Here is a 16712-nt window from a genome sequence, read left to right on the forward strand (position 1 = left end):
TTGAAATTCTGTTGGACAAGTTCCCACAGTGAAACTGCTGGGTCGACAAGGTACGCAATTACAGTTTTGACAAATATTGTCTGACTGCCCTCCAAAAAGGCTGGGCCAATTTATTCTCCCGCCAAGAGGGTATGAGGGTTTCTCTGTGTGCTTTGCCAGCGTTCCCTACTGTCACTTTTTAATCTTCACTCATGACTACATTCGAAGCTGGGCGGCCTCCCCTAGAATAGATGGGGTGTGGGTGGGGACGGGTGCCTCAGCCTCGCTGTCCCCCGCCACCCTCGGGGGGGCCTGGAAGTGCAATGGGGAGGTGCGTGCCACGTGAAGCGGCTGCTTGGCGGCCTTACCTTCTGGAGGTCCGTGTGCAGCTGTTTCAGCATCACTTCCAGTTGGTACACCTTGCCTGTCAGATCCAGGGGTGGCTCCTCACTGGAAGGACAGGGGGCAGGGTCAGGCTCTTGGCCCACAGCTGGGAGGAGCCTGGGATACAGGCTCCCTCTTGTCCCTGAGGCTCTGGGGAGTCCTTTTCTTGCTGGAGGAGAAGGCCACGCTCCACCTGGCGAGGGCACGTCTGTGGATGTCGATGTGGGTCGTGGGAGCACCAGGCCTGCTGTGTGTGCACTCCTCCAGAGGATGGACCATGCGTGTGCTTTTGGGAGAAACTCCCCCCACGTATAACCACCTCAGGTGGCACAGCACAAAGAACACCCCCCCACGCCCATCCACCGAGCCCCCGGCAGGCCCGAGCATCGCTCCGGCACATGGGGCATGTAAGTGGGCAAACGGACGGGAGAGCCTGACTGGTGGACAGGACCAGTAACGATACGGACAATAACAGCCCCCCGCTACCGAGAGCCCACCCTGTACCGTGTGAGGTTTCACCTCACAGTGCGGACGGTGGTTTCCCCACTGGACAGAGGGGAAACCCAGGCTCAGGCGGGGGCTCTGCACCCAGGACCCCAGCCCGTGGCTCCCCCTCTGTGCAGATTCCCCAGGCCTGGGCCCGCCTGGCCCCTGCAGAGGAGGGCAGGCAGCCGAGAAGGCTCCACTGGAAGCTGTGGGAACGCACACACCCGGCAGGGATGCCGGGGTCGGGGAGGCGCGTGGGCTGCAGCAGACGAGAGGGAGACGGGGGTGGGGGGGTCTCCGCCCAAGAAGGGGAGAGGACTCGGCCCTCCCGCCTCTCCCACCCTTTCCTCCCTGCTGGTGCTGCATCTTGGGGAGCTGCAGCCACAATGGGAGACAGGAGGCAGGTGGAGGGAGGTCAACAGTTCAGGGCAAAAGGCGTCCGGGAGCGTGCCCGGAGGTCCCGCCATTTCCACACCCACCCTGCTCCTACCCCTGCCACGGTGCCCCATCTGTAACCACCCAGCTCTGCTATTAGAGTGGGGCCAATCTTTGGTGGAGGTTGAGTTCTAAAGCCACTGTGTGAAGCAAAAAACAAGGAGAGTCAAAACCACCCTCGAAAATTGCTTCAACTGCCCATAAAGTACAGTGCACGACTGCTGTATACAGAACCCTGCACGGTGAGGTGTGCAGATGAGTGTGAAATGCACTACTGAAATCCACGGACATGCAAACATGCCATTTCCATCCTCTCTCCCTCTTTGTAGTTCTATTTTCTGCCAAGCTGGTGCGGATGAATCTGCTGCACTACATGTGAGATGCCACATGTGAGATGCCCGCCTCCCCGTCCTCCTTCCTCCCCCGGAAGCCTCGTGAGGGCAGGGCTTGGGCCTCCATCACCGCTGTGTCCCCAGACAGCCCAGCACGGGGCCTGCCGGGGAAGAGTGAGAGGTAAATGTCAGGGGAACACATGCGTAATTCAGGAACCTGCAGAGGAGGAGACCCGGGAGCAGACAGACGGGAGGCTGAAGGCCGGGAGCGGGCAGACAGAGGGGGCAGACGAGAGGCCCGGGGGCGGGGGGGAGACTGGGGGGCACTACTTAGTGATTTTGCAAGTTGGCAGTGAAACAATCCTGAGTGCTGATCACAGGGCTGACCCCGACTTGGTCCCTGCTGGGCCCCAGCACGTGGGTTAGTCCAAAGTCTGTCAGGTGAGAGGGGCGGTTGCTCCTGCAGCTACTGCCCAGGGGGTGGTGGGGTGACCTGCCCGGCGGCCTCTCACCCAGCGTGGGGGAAGGAACCTCACCTCATGGTAGGGGTAGTCCTGGGGGTCGGGGGCCCCCTCTCCAGGCTCAGGTGGCTGTGGACAGGACTGTGCGCTGGCGGGATGTCCGGGCTCAGAGCTGGGTCGTTGAGAGAGAAGAGCGAAACGGCTCTTTGCACTGCCGGGCAGAGGGGGGCGGTGGTCGGCAGGGCTCCCGGCTCCTCCTCACCCCACCCCCTCCCCCAGTGACCAAGCCCTCCCTGGAAACTCCAGGACACTGCCAATCACACCCCGGTGAGATCACACAGGCACGTAGGATGGATTCTTGCCAAAATACCAAACCAAATCGGGACACAAACAACAATAACCTGTCCTGATTCTGAGCAAGCCTCCAGACCCGATGACCAGCTTATACAAAATACAAGGGACAGAGAAAGAAATCAAGTTGCGGTGTGGGGAAGTGACCACCCCAACTGGGCAGAAGTGACCTGGCACGGTCAGTAAATAAACGGTAGGGGGAAAAGTGGCCAGAAGTGGATGGGGCTGACGCCGGTGATGAGGACGTGGGGATTCATCATCCTAGTTCTGAGAATGTAAAACTTCAAAAGCAAAAAGGAAAGCGAAACAGAGGATATCAGGTATACGGAAGAGAGGAAAAAATCTCAGGGGGCTGCCTGTTAAAGCAAAGCTTCCCGGGTCCCACCCCAGACACCTGACTGGCTCTGGGGGAGGGGCCCGAGCACCTGCATTTTCAGATGGGACCATTAGGTGATCCTTCTATAATGGCAAGAACTGGTGACAGTCCTGATGCATCCAAAAGGCAGCTGGCTGAGTGAGCCCTAGGACAGCCAGACAATGGAATGTGCGGGGAGTGAACCACCAGAGGTGGGGCTGCGTGTCGCCCCGTGGGGAGAGGGCACCGCTACCTGGCAAAGGCAGGCTCCTTTACATCTCTGTGCTCTTTATATCTCTGTGCTCAAAGAACAGCACACTGAAAACCCAAATACCCTTCCCCAAGACCCACCCACTGTTAACGGTTTGCCACACTTACTTTCTGCGTGTGTGTGTGTGTGTATTTTTTTTTTTTTTTGCGGTACGCGGGCCTCTCACTGTTGTGGTCTCTCACTGTTGCGGAGCACAGGCTCCGGACGCGCAGGCTCAGCGGCCATGACTCACGGGCCCAGCCGCTCCGCGGCATGTGGGATCTTCCCGGACCGGGGCACGAACCTGTGTCCCCTGCATCGGCAGGCGGACTCTCAACCACTGCGCCACCAGGGAAGCCCTGTGTGTGTGTGTATTTTATTCCCTAACCATTTGAGAGTAAATTGCCGACATCCTGGTACTTCATCTCTGTGTACTTCACTACCCATCTCCAAAAAGTAAAGACATGCTCCTATATAATCATGAAACAACATCGTACTCAGGAAATTTAACATTTATATGGTATTACTGTCTAATAGATAGTCATCTTGAAATTTCTCCAATTCTCTAAATAACATCCTTTATAGCTGTGGTTTTCTGTCCTGGATACAATATTTCTTCCCTTCGAAAATACTTTTCTATAAACAGTTTCAAACAGGCCCCAAAGCAGAGAAAAGAGCATCATGGGTCCTCATGAACCCATCGCCAGTTTCAACACTTTTCAACATACTCTGGTTCCCTCCCCTGCACTCTCTTTGGTTTTTTTATTCCCCTGATCACTCTTCTCCTTTACGTTTTAAAAACAGCTCATTGTGGTTTAACCAACATACAACCAACTGCGCACGCTGAAAAGTGTACAATCTGGCCCAGTGATGGTGGCAGCCGAGCCTCAAGTCACCTCATCTGTAAATGGGATCCTAATACATCCCTCAGACTGAAGCACTGAAGAGACGAAGTTTGTAAAGTGATAACGTGCCGGCTGAGGAGATGCTCCGTAATGTCACTGTGGCTGCAGAGTTACCTCCTTCAGGAAGCGCCCCCCACCCCCGAGCTCATCAGGCCTCTGGACAGCAGCGCTGGGCCACTGCCTGGCAGCCACTCCCCAGTGGTTCTGGAGTGTGAGGCTGGGGTATCCCTGAAGCCGGGCCTTGTATTCTCCGTTGCTCTCCCTCCTGCCGTGCCCTCCCCACCCCAGAGGCCTGACTGCCTTCATCCCGTGGCTTGGGGAGAGGCTGCAGGACAGGATGGAAGCAATGAATGGAAGCAAAGAGGGAGGAGCTTCCTCCAGGGCCACCTGTGAGACGCGGGCTGGCTCACACGTGGAAATAAGAAGGATGTGTACCGTATGGGTCTGGTTTAACAGATCCTGCTCTGTGCCAGGCCCATGCTGGGCACCCAGTGGTGACTGAGACAGCCCCGGGTCTTGCCATCATTAGAAAGCAAGGGCACAGGCAGAGGGGTCAGGGCTATAGGAGCCCAGAGGAGGTGCCTGATCCAGACTAAGGGATATCAGGGAAGGCTTCCTGGAGGAGGGACAGCAAAGCTGTGGCCTAAAAGATGAAAAATGAGCCAGAAGAATATGGTCTTGTCTGTCAGCGTTTCACAGATGAGGGAACCGAGGCTTAGAAAGGTAAAGCCGCTTGCCCAAAGTCACACGGGAGAGAAGTGGCAGAGACCGCCAGCCGTCCCTCATGGCTTTTCCTTCCCCTTCTCGGTAATAGCACATCACAAATTTCAGCCTCGCACGTGGCCTCACACCCCAGCTTGCCCTGGCCCTGCAACAAGGTGTGGCCGTGACACTCTGACCAGTGGGAAGCGAGTGTAGGAAGAGTATAAGGCTTTGGGAAATGTCCTCAGAGCTGGACGTGATGGCCAGAGCTCTAGTGGCCTGACTGTGAGGGTGAGGCACCCCAGGAACGGCAGAGCAGGCGCAGAAGGGGCTTGAGCTCTAATGCGTCTGTGGAAATGCCGTACCAGCCCCAGACTGCCCACCCCAGGAATTTTTGCTGCATAAAATCTTGTTTGTTTAAGTCATTGTTAATTTGGATTTTCTGCCATTTGCAGCCAAAGTATGTCTACGTACAATTTGGATTATGACAACTCTGCACACTGTAATAATAACAGAAAGTACTGTCTGCTGAGAGCGTGTTCTGTGCCCGACACGTTTTACACACAGACTCCTCCCCGCGGCTCCAGGCAGTGGGTGCAGTCTCATCCCAGTTTTGTAGACAAGGTAACTGGGGGAATCAGACAGATGAAGACATTTGCCCAGGACTGCACAGTGACCAAGGGACAGGGCAGGATGTGAACCCTGCTCCCCCTCATTCTGGAACCCGAGTGTGTTCCCCTTCAAAGCCCCAAGACCCTCCGTGGATCCTTCCAGAAGAGAGAAGGGAGGAGGGATCTGGCGGGCCTGGGTGGAAGGCGCCTACCTTCGTATGCCTTGGCTGCGTTTACGAGGCTGGACCACTCAAGGCCAGCAGCCGTGTCGGGCAGCGGCATCATCCCTGGGTCCAGGCGCCGCAGGGGCCGGTCCCGCCCATCGGCCAGTGAGAGCTCGGAGGCTGAGATGGTGGCTGGGGGGGGATAGCGGAGAGGGGAGATGGGTGAGTGACAACGTGTGAGAAACAAAGAAATTAACACATTATGTTACACTTCATATACAATTATGTAACATTATGTAACTGTTATACCTGTTAACGTATAATTAAACGAGTACATTATATTTATTAGACGATAAATGCCAGGGAAAACACCCAGCAGGGTAAGGGGGTCGGAGCGTTGGATGTTTACGTAGGTACGATTTTAGGTGCTGGGGGAGGCCTCGCTGAGAAGATGGCCTTTGCACAAAGCTCTGAAGGAAGGGGGGGGCGGGGCGGGGGCACTTGGGGGAAGAGCATTCTGGGCAGCTGAAAAAGCCCTGAGGCAGGAACATGCCTCGAGGTTTCAGAAACATTGAGGGGGCCCGCGTGGCTGGGACAGAAGGAGAGGCAGAGAGCAGTGGGAGGTGAAGTCACAGGTGACAGTGCTGGACTGTGTGAGGCCCTGTGGGCCATGATGAGAACTTTCTCTCTTCACCTGGGTGACATGGAGCCACAGGTGGGCCCTGAGCAGGGAGGGGTGTGACCTGTCACAGGTGTCCAGAGGGTCCCTCTGGCTTCGTGTGGGGGACAGATGGTAGGCGGGGGGAGCGGGGAGCAGGGAGGCAGTGGGGAGGCCCCTGCGATGGTCCAGGGAGCGAGATGAGGGCGGACAGGACCAGGTGGGGCTGCAGGGACAAGTGGACGGATCCTGGGTCTATTTTATAGGTGGAGTCAATAGTATTTCCTGAGAGCAGATGTGGGCGTGAGACAGAGAAGGGTCCAGGATGACTTCAAGATCTTGGAGCTGGTACCGAGATGGGGAAGGCTGGGGGTGGGATCGAAAGTTAGTTTCTGGGGGCGTGTGAGATGCCTCAGACACCCGTGGGGTGCTGGCCACGTGAGTTTTGGAGTGGAGGAGTGCCAGGCTGCAGATACGATGTGGGGCGCTTCAGCGTACAGATGACGTTTAGACGTGGCAGGGTCACCGTGGGGAGACCTGGTCGGTTCAGGTATGACACGCTGGGTAGAGAAAGAGTCTCAGGGTGTTGGAAGTGACAGGTGGCACAAGCACCGCACCAACAGCTGCATTTGCTGCAAAGATAGAGCGAGTCCCCCGTGCTGGGCTTAGGCCCCCGGCCTCAGCTCACCGAGGCCTCACAGCCCCTAAAGGGAAGGGGAGAGAGGATGACAGTGAAGCATAGAGGTCAGGAGGTGACTCAGGCAGGAAGAGCCATGTCCCCAAGGAGCGTGTCCTCTCTGCGGGCACCACGCTGGGTGTTACAGGGATCATCTCACAGTCCCACCTCCAATTAGCCGGGAGGGAGGTGCTGCTATGACCCTGTGAGGCAGAGGGGGCAGCCTACACTCAGAGCGGGAAACTCCCTTGCCTGCAGACTCACGCTCGCCAGTGGTGGCACTGGGGTGTGACACGTGGGGTCTGACACTGACCCTGCTCTAAGCCCAACCCCACACGGCTCTGGTGTTCAGAGGGTCCCTGTTAATATCCTATTTTAACCCTGCTCTCTAGTCCAGAGGCACAAACCTGACTGATAACGGATTAGAATGCTCGCTCCTGGTGACAGCACACTAACAGAAACATACGTAAACAGCTGTTTTTTTTTTCAGCGCTTACTGCATATCAGGCATTGAGCTTAGTGGTTCCATGAAGAACTTGTTGGATTCTCGGATTAACCCAGTGAAGTGGGCACTGTTTTTGCCCACGTTTTTACAGGCACAGATAGGTTACAGCTGTAACTTCAGGACCTGGGCTACAAACTTGGGCCATCCAGCTCTCAGGACGTGCGGTGCTAGTAAGTGTTGCCCAGTGAATGAAAGCTCAGGGGAATGAATGAGGGCAGGAAGGATGCCGAGCCCTTGACCTCCATGCTCTCCATCTCCAGCCTCCTAGCACCTCACTACTGAGCGGGTGAGGGTTGCGGGAGCAGCTGCCACAGCCAAGCAAGCTATCAGCGGGCGCTGCTGTGAGAGGCTCCTTGGCATGGAGAGCCCTTCATCCGTGAAGCCCAGGCCTTGGCTGACGGCATCTCTTCAGCCCCGACGTGGCTTGGGAAGGGCTCTCGAGCAGGCATGGAGAGGTGGACAGGCCCAGGGCCCCCGGCCACACTGAGGCCAGACGGGACTCTCTGTGGTTCAGGGGGACAGGGGAGTCAGACGGGCAAAGAGAGGTATATGTGTGTGCTTCATGAGACAGAGGGCCCTGGGCTGTGGTCCCCATAGGGACCCAGACAACCTGGACCCGGCTCTTAGGGAGCCCCCAGTCCAACAGGGGAGACAGACTCATTCCCACACAGTGACAGCCCGGAGTGAGTGGGGCTGTGATGGGAAAACATAAGGCAGAGTGAGCAGGATGGGATGGGAGCAAGCCAGGGGGCTGTGGGGGCCCAGAGGAGGCGTCTGACTCAGCCTGGCAGCCTGGCTGGGGAAGGAGGATTTCCTGGAGGCAGCAGCATCTTTTTTTTTTTTTTGATGTGGGCCATTTTTTTAAAAATTAATTAATTAATTTATTTTTGGCTGTGTTGGGTCTTTGTTGCTGCATGTGGGCGTTCTCTAGTTGCGGCGAGCGGGGGCTACTGTTCATTGTGGTGCTCGGGCTTCTCATTGCGGTGGCTTCTCTTGTTGCGGAGCACAGGCTCTAGGCACATGGGCTTCAGGAGTTACGGCACGCAGGCTCAGTAGTTGTAGCTCGTGGGCTCTAGAGTGCAGACTCAGTAGTTGTGATGCACAGGCTTAGTTGCTCCACGGCACGTGGGATCTTCCTGGACCAGGGGTTGAACCCGTGTCCCCTGCACTGGCAGGTGGATTCTTAATCACTGCGTTACCAGGGAAGTCTCTGATGCAGACCATTTTTAAAGTCTTTGTTGGATTTGTCACAGTATTGCCTCTGTTTTATTTTTTTGGTTTTTTTTGGCCCAAAGGCATGTGGGATCTTAGCTCCCCGACCAGGGATCGAACCCGCACCCCTTGCACTAGAAGGCGAAGTCTTAACCACTGGACTGCCAGGGAAGTCCTGGCAGTGGCATCTTAGGTGAGACTGAAAGGATGAAGCAGAGCTACTCAGGGGCATTCTGTCTGCCCCGTGTGGGTCTGTGACCTTTGTGCACATTACCCCTGCCCTGGCCCCTCTTGCCTTCTCCTCACGATGTGTCAAATGCCTACTATGTGTCGGGTTCTGCCTGCAGCACGGACAGGGCAGTACAGGCAAGATGCAAATGAAGGAGACACAGAGTGAAGCTGCAAGAGGAACTGCCAAGAAGCTCAGCCCCACAAGGGCAGGGCTGCTCTGACGCGCTCCTGCTGTGTGCCTCGTGCCTAGAGCAGAGCCCGGCCCAGAGCAGGTGCTCAAGAAACATCCGTGGAACGAAGGCAACGGAGGGGCAGGCCGGGTGCTCTGGAGTTTAAGACGGGAGGGATGGCGCAGGCTGGAGCTTAAGGGAGGCCTCCAGAGCGATAACTGAGCAAAGCCCTGAAGGAGAAGCAGGAGTTAGTTATCGAGAACAGGGTTAGGGGAAGAGCATGGCCAGCAGAGAGACCAGGCATGTGGAATGCCCTGAGGCGAGAGAGTGGCGGACAGAAGGATCTAAGGGAGGGTACTGTGAAGTGGAGGGACTGAGGTGGGGCTCCCCCCATGGGGCAAAACACCAGGCAAGGAGCATGGACCCAGATACTAGGTTAATGGGGAGCCATGGAAGAATTTTAAGGGGGGAGATAGAACCCCTCAAAAAAGTCCCAGAGCCTCCTCCAACCCATCCCCTGCAATGTACAAAAGGGTTCCATCTAGATGCTACAGGGGCACAGGTCCTCAGCTGAAACCCTTGGGGTGGACACATCTCTGAAGTCAAGATTCGTTGGGATTTGATAAAGTATGATGCGCTATGTATACATATACACCCAGAAGGTCGGCAGTACCCCTATTCAACACACTAGCGCTCCTCAACGAAGCGACTGATCGTTCACACCACGTGGGGTGAAGGAGGACCATAAACGGCCTCGCATCCGTTCAGGTCGAGCCCTGCTGCCCAGCGAGCCTGGCCCAAACTTCTGCTCGGCCTTTCAGTTTCAGAGCCTTTGGGGCTGTGGATAAGGGATTACAGGCTGGGCTGAAGGTACGGCCAACCCCAGCCAGCGCACAGCTTTTTGATGGGGGCCGTGTGCACAGCGCCCCCTTCAGTAATTATTTGCTGATGCTGGTCACACCCCTGTACCCCCTTCCCTTCCAGAGCTGGCAGGCCTGGGGGACGTCACTTACGCAAATAAACATTCACGAGGCGATCTGCTTGGTGCTGGAAGCGGGGTCAGGACCCTAGGGATGAGCTCCCCAGTCTGGAGACACCTAGAGAGACTAACACCCTCTCTCTGGTCTCAGATGACCCCCGTCCTTGGGTGCCCCCATCCCTAGGTGACCCCTGATGCTTGGCCAACGACCCCTTGTTCTGTGGGTGACACCCGGTGCTCCATCCTCAGGGCCCCCGAAGCTCCCGTGCGCTTCGGTTCCCTCCGTCAGCTGACTGACACTGATGACCCCCAGCCTTTGATCTCTAGGCGAGCTGCGTGCTCGTGCCCCCTGCTCCCACCCCCTCACCCTCACCCAGCTCCTGGGTGCCCGGGCTCACATTTCTTCTCCGGGAAGCCGTTGCCGGTGGCAGGGGTGGTGCTGGGGCCGCCGGGAGGGTGGGCGTGCTGGTGCTGGCGGCGGGCGGGCAGCGTGCTGGAGGGGAAGGCGCAGGTGCTGGTGAAGAGCACGTCGCTGGGCAGGCCCGGCTCCAGGCCGGCAGGGTTGGCAAAGCTGGGCTCCCGACGCCCGCTGCACAGGCTCTCGTCCGACAGCGTCCGCTGCAGGCTCTTCTGTGGCGACTGCTGCCAAGACAGGGGTGGGAGGCGGGACGCCCGGCGCGGTCACGGCCAGGCCCAGCCAGGGTCGCCGTCCTCAGGGGCTTCTTCCCGTCCTGGACGTCTGCGGTCTTTACCCAACCACCAACCATTTCTGCTCCCTTTTTGGTCAACGTACTCCAATTTTCTCCTGGGGATCCCTCCTACCCCCTCTGCAGCCCACCTTATTCTGGAGGGCCGACCCCACCCTCCAGCTCCAGGTGAGGTCAGGGAAGGCAGGGGTGACTCGAGCTGGAGCTTGAGAGCCAGTCATTGGTGGGGACCACACGGGACAGAGTGCTGGCTTCCCCCAGAGCTCAGGCTGGTGGGAGGGAACCCCAGAGAGACTGCTGCCACCCAGGTCCCCACAAGAGAGCTCCAACGAGGGAGGGAGGGACAAGAGGGAAAAGAAGCAGGGCATGTGTGAGGGGATTGAGGACGCCTGCTGTTTTGGCCCCCCCACCCCTGGGTCACAAGAGCCTAAATGCCCCCTGGGCCCCGCGCCTGCACTCCTGGTCCTGTGGTCCGGGGGTGGGGGCTGCTTCCAGCCTGGGCTCCACAAGAAGGACGTGAGAGCCAGTAAGAGCATCCCGGTCCAGTCGCGTGAGCTACGGCGGAGATAAATCCCCTGCAAGCCTGCCAGGCTGGCTCACGCTGTGATCCTGCCCCTGACCAGCTCGACGTCCTGACTCCTGGCTGCGGAGCCACACACCCAAACAGGCCAGCAGGTGCCGCGGGCAGAGGCGGTGGGCAGGCAGAGGCAGTCCTCCTCCCCCCACCAGCCTGTCTGATTGTGTGTGTGTGTAGGGGGGCAGGGGCAGGGCAGCCTCTACGTACTCTGGCGTCTCTCTCCTGCTCGGGTGCCAGGTTGTCCATGATGATGAGTTTCTTCAGGTCATCCTCGATGGTGGACTTGTAGTTCTTCCGGGGAGAGCGGAGGTCTCGGAGGGAGGCCCTCAACCGCGGCTGCCCAAAGACGTTTTTGGTGTTGCTGTCCACCTGCCTGGAATGAGAGGGTCATGGTCAAGGTCAGAGGGGTCTCGGGAGGCTCAAGCTGCTTCTCAAGGTTGTCCTGACACGGGAAGGCTGGCCGCCGCTGGGCGAGCGACCGCAGCTTCTCCACAACATCTGGTGCAAGTGGGATAGAGGAGAGACTTGGTTTATTCTCTCGACTCGCTCATCCCACAGATGTTGCCTGGGAACCTACCCTGTGCCATGCGTGTTCTTGGCGGGGGGAGGGGGGGATACAGCGGTGAACGTGAAGCGGACTCCAGTCAGAGAGACTGACAATGAATAAATGAACAAAGACAGAGACCCCATAATGTGAGGTAGAGAGAGGTATTCTGAAGAGAAATAAAGCTGGGTAAACGGATAGGGATCGCTGGGGATGGAGGCTGGCTTTTCTGAGGGGATGACATCGGAGCAGAAACTTGGAGAGGAAGGCAGGAATCCACCTGGTATGTGGAAGAGGACACAGGGCAGAGGGGACAGCAATTGTTGGGCTGTGAGGTGGGAACAGGCTCGGTGAGCTTGCGGAGCGGCGGGGATGAGTAGCTGAGGGGGAGGAGGTGAGGCCTGGGAGGCGCTGGGGCAGATGTGCTGGAACTCATGAGCCACGGAGGGGACTTGGGGTTGCATCTAGGGAGCCTCTGATGTGGTGAGTGCTAGGTCCTGATGTGCCTTTTAGAAGGGTCTCAGACAGAAAAGTGACCCTCATGGAAGCAGGGAGACAGTGAGGAAGGGAGGCAGTTGTTCAGGTGGGAGACTGAGGTGGCCTGGACCAGAGGTTCCAACCACAGAAGAGGGAATGGGGTCCCACAGAGGGAGAATTCCCCAAAGGGACCAGTCCCTTTGGGCAAGTGCAGGGCCAAAGGCAGCAGACCCCTGGCCTGAGTGTTCCAGGGCCTGGCACCAGATTTCCCTAACTTTGGTCTCCTCATCCACCACGTGGGGTAAGACAGCTCACACGTCACGGGGTGGCTGGGAGGATCTAGACATGAGGTACCTGCACCTGTTCCTGCTGTGGGACCCTGGGCAAGTCACACCACCTCTCTGATCCTTGGTTTGCTCATCTGGAAAACACGCTGACCTCACAGCATTTTGGGGTTTGCTGCAAAGCGCTTGGCCAGCACCTCACAGAACAGACAATGGGGAAATGAGAGCTGCTCTTATAACTGTTTACCCGAGGCTGCCCGGCACCCCGAGCTGCACACAGTCCTCTCCTGCTGCTCCCGTCCCCTCCGCTGGCTCCGCAGGCCGTCATCTCTGGCTCCCTGGCCCTCTCCTGGCCAAGGCTGGCTCCCGGGGGCTCTGTGTCCTCCACTCCTGGGACCTCCCCTGAGATCTCCTCTTGCCTTCTGATTCCGGCCCAGCCTTTGGGATCAGGTTTTACTTCCCCAGTGAAAACCAGATCCCTCCCCTGAGGTGTTGCCACTCCCCAGGAGAGAGATAACGACAGCTAAGAGGAGCACAGCACCAGGCATGATCCGCCAGCCTGAGGGCTCCACGTGTGCTAACCTGTGAAATCTGCACAGCAGCCCTTCCTGGGAGCCGCTATTACTAGCATCTCCATTTTACAGGTGGGAAACTGAGGCACAGAGAGAGAAAGTAACTGTCCAAAGTCACACAGCCTATGAATGGAGGAGCCAGGATGCCAGCCAAGGCCACCAGGCCTCCGAGCCCACGGTGTCACGATCACGCTTGGCGGTCACGTTTGTACCACAGAGATGGCATATGAGAGCTGTACAGTATGTGGAATATAATCACATTTGGTTTAATAATATGCTTTTATATGCTGAAAAAAAATTCTGGAAGAAATTATGAACGATTACCTCTGGGAAGTAGTAGTCTTATTAGGAGGTGGAAAAATGAGATTTTTACTTTTCACCTGATACCAACACCCTTCTGAACTGTCTGAATTTATTTTGCTATAATCATGTGTTATAACAATAATAATATAAAAACTAGAGCTGGCACCTAGACGTCTTCATTTTGTAACTCAAGAAAGAAAAAGAATCTTTGAACCCAGGAAGAAGTAAGATATCTTGGGCTCTTGAGGGGATTGAAGTCTACGTTTTTTCTCATTTTCTCAGCTGCCAGCCTTGGGATTTTAACAAAGGAAGGAAGAAAAGGTAGTAAGTTTTTTCTTGTGAGGTCGTATTCCTTCTCAAATGAGAATTCCAGGTCTAGGGTAATTCTGGCTCTGTCATTATTAGGGAAGTATGCTCTTTGGGCAAAGGAAAAGCATCCTATCCAAAAGAGAGAAATAGAGATACAAAGACAGAAAGAGACGTATATACCCCAGAGTACGTGCTGCTCCCTTGGGGGCTGGAAGGGGATTCACCCCTCCCTCTTCCCTTTTGATTTTGCCATTTCCCAGAATCCTCTGCACAAGGGGAGTATGTGACTCAGCGCAGGGCGCGCCTGAGCCCATCAACCTGGTGTGGGAGCAGGCCGGGCCTCCAGCTCATCCACCGCAATAAACCGGCGCTGTCCCCGAGGCTCCCCTCTGCAAGGGGTGTAAAATGACCTGCTGAAAACTTTAACATGTGCGCTTTCTCTACCCTGGGAGTTCTACATCTGGGAGTGTGTCCTTTAATGTGCCAGGTGTATGGGGACCCATGTGTGCCTGGTGTGTGGGGACACTTCATGGGGTCCTGTCTCTGGAGCAAACAGAATTGGCCAGCAGGGGAAGGGCGAGGCCCCACAGGGAGGGACAGTGGCATCACTGCTGCTGAAGAGAAGTGGAGTTGGTCCACATGACATGGGAAGAGGTTCGCCCAGATATGTGTCATGGGAATAAAGAAGTGGTATTTATGGTGCGAAATCATTTTTAGAAAACAAAACTCGCACACAGCTTAGCTTGGTATACTGAAGTTTACCAAAGTCTCAGCTCCAAAGGTGGATATGTGGGGATTCACTTTCTAAAAATGTTCCTCACCACAGCCCACGAGGTCCGAAACAATCTGTCCTGCCCGGTCTCAGCCCTCATCTCCTCCCACACAGGCTTCCCAAGGTTCCTTAAACATGCCAGGCATGTTCCTGCCTCAGGGCCTTTGCACTGGCTGCTCTGTCTGCCTAGAGCGCCTCCCCAGCATTCCCCGTGAATGGCAGCTTCTCATCCATCCAGCTTGGCTCAACTGTCACCTTCTCACCTCCCCTGGCCACTTGACCTTCTGGAGCTCCCTCCCAGCCCAGGTGAGTTCCAACACGCAATCCTGTGCTACTTCTTCACTGTATCCATCTCATGATGATTTGTTCTGTGTGCTTGTGTTTGTGGTTCCACTCCTCCCACCTGACTCAGAGCCTTCTGTATTCTATGTCCAGTGTTGGGAACAAGGCCTGCCACATTGCAGGCACTCCAGATTAGTGGTTAAACGTGTATCACATGGAACCAACCAGCCAACCTCCCTACCCATCTTCTTCCTTCCTTCTAACCTTCCTTACTCTCTCCTTTCTTTTTCCAACAAGCTTAAATGACTTTTATAAAACAGGAAAAAGTATAGAGACACTTTACTCTCTATACTTTAAAAAGTCAAGCCAAAAGAACAGAACTATTCCTTCCCTGCTCTGTTTGGGTTCATTTGCTAAATTGCCTTCCCAGCTCCCAGGACCTCCAGGACTCCTAATTCTACAGCGGAAGGCTGGCTCACTGGAAGAAATCCTGCTAGAACCTTCTCCCCTGACCCTCAACTCTGTACCTATCTATCCACTGCAAGTTCCACATGGCTGACACTGTTAGTGGGCTGTTGGGACATGACTAAAGAGAAAAAGTATGATGAAGTTCAGTTTGGAGAGTCAAACTGATCATTTTTGCCCTTATTCGCTTTCTTCTGAAAGAATTTTCCAATGTATTTTCTTTTTTTAAATTTATTTTTGGCTACGTTGGGTCTTCGTTGCTGCACGCAGGCTTTCTCTAGCTGTGGTGAGTGGGGGCTACTCTTTGTTATGGTGCGTGGGCCCCAGAGCATGCAGGCTTCAGTAGTTGCAGCATGTGGGCTCTAGGGCATGCTGGCTTCAGTAGTTGTGGCGTGTTGGCTCAGTAGTTGTGGCTTGCGGGCTCTAGAGCACAGGCTCAGTAGTTGTGGGGCACGGGCTTAGTTGCTCTGCGGCATGTGGGATCTTCCCAGACCAGGGATCAAACCCGTGTCCCCTGCGTTGGCAGGTGGATTCTTAACCACTGCACCACCGGGGAAGTCCCCCAATGTATTTTCTAAATTGAAAATTTTAAGCAATAATTTATAATGGCATTAATTCCAGGTTAAAAAAAAAAAAACAAAACACCAAACTGGGCTTGTGCATCTCTGATCTTTTTCCTTCTTCTCAAGATCTCTGGTTTCCATAAATGCTTAAACTTAATGACCTCTGAGGATAAAATGGACTATTCTCTGACTGCTAAAAAGAATGAGATCAACTTCTGTGTACTAATACGGAACTGTCGCTGAGCTAAGAGTAAGTGAAAAAGGCTGGAGCACAGACAGGAGGTGACCACATGGATAAATAAAAAGCGGCGTTAAAGGAAGCACACTCCATCACGTGTGCTCGGTCATGTTCGGAACATTTCTGTAAGGATGCAGAACAAATGAAACAATGGTTGCTTCTGGCGAGGGGAGCTGGATGGCAGGGGGCCAGGGAAGGGAGAGAGGCCTGGTTTTCACTGCAAACCCTTTTGTACTAGTTTGGTTTTTATCCTGTGCATGTCTTACCTTCTAAAACACAAATGCAAAAAAACATCCAGGAGGAGGTACCCGCTCTCAAGGTTCTGACTGACAGCATTGGACAGAGCCTCTAATTTGCTCACGTTGTCTGAACTTGCATTTGCCACATTGTGGAATTAAACCACTCACATTAGAAAAGAAAAAGGAAGACAAAAACTGCAAAGAAGGCTCTGCAGTTAGGACCCGGACAACAGCAACTTCTTTCTCCCGTGACAGAAGGGCCAGGAGTGGAAGGCGACCAACGGCTCCGACTTGTCTGGGCCCGATCCCAGCTGACTTGGAGCGCTGGCCTCCAACTGGAGCGGCTCCCTTGGGGCCGGGTTAATTAAGCTAATTAGCACCACTGTCAGCCAGCCCGAGCTGGGGGTTCTGCCAACCTCGCTGGTGAGGACACTCACCAGGTCTGCATCTCAGGCAGCAGGTGGATTTTCCTGGAAGGATGGCTGAAAGAGGCCGGCGGGAGTGGGGGACAACCCTGCCGTGGGGTGGGGATGC

The 16712-nt window shown here is 55.5% G+C and overlaps 1 protein-coding gene across 9 annotated transcripts in view; it reads right to left on the reverse strand.

The window, feature by feature from the left end:
- SIPA1L3 (signal induced proliferation associated 1 like 3) overlaps positions 1-16712 on the reverse strand; it is a 236956-nt gene that overhangs the window by 3177 nt on the left and 217067 nt on the right. For 7 of the 9 annotated variants that reach the window (XM_030874387.3, XM_030874389.3, XM_060288390.2 and 4 more), the window contains 5 exons: positions 11338-11503; positions 10245-10488; positions 5464-5607; positions 2153-2288; positions 348-429 (listed from right to left, as the gene is read on the reverse strand). In XM_030874387.3, the coding sequence (XP_030730247.1) occupies positions 348-429; positions 2153-2288; positions 5464-5607; positions 10245-10488; positions 11338-11503 (772 nt within the window). The remainder of the gene's footprint in view (positions 1-347; positions 430-2152; positions 2289-5463; positions 5608-10244; positions 10489-11337; positions 11504-16712) is intronic. The other 2 variants (XM_030874393.2, XM_030874391.3) reach the window with 2 other exon arrangements.

This window comes from Globicephala melas, chromosome 19 (genome assembly GCF_963455315.2).
Source record: "Globicephala melas chromosome 19, mGloMel1.2, whole genome shotgun sequence".
Lineage (NCBI taxonomy): Eukaryota > Metazoa > Chordata > Mammalia > Artiodactyla > Delphinidae > Globicephala > Globicephala melas.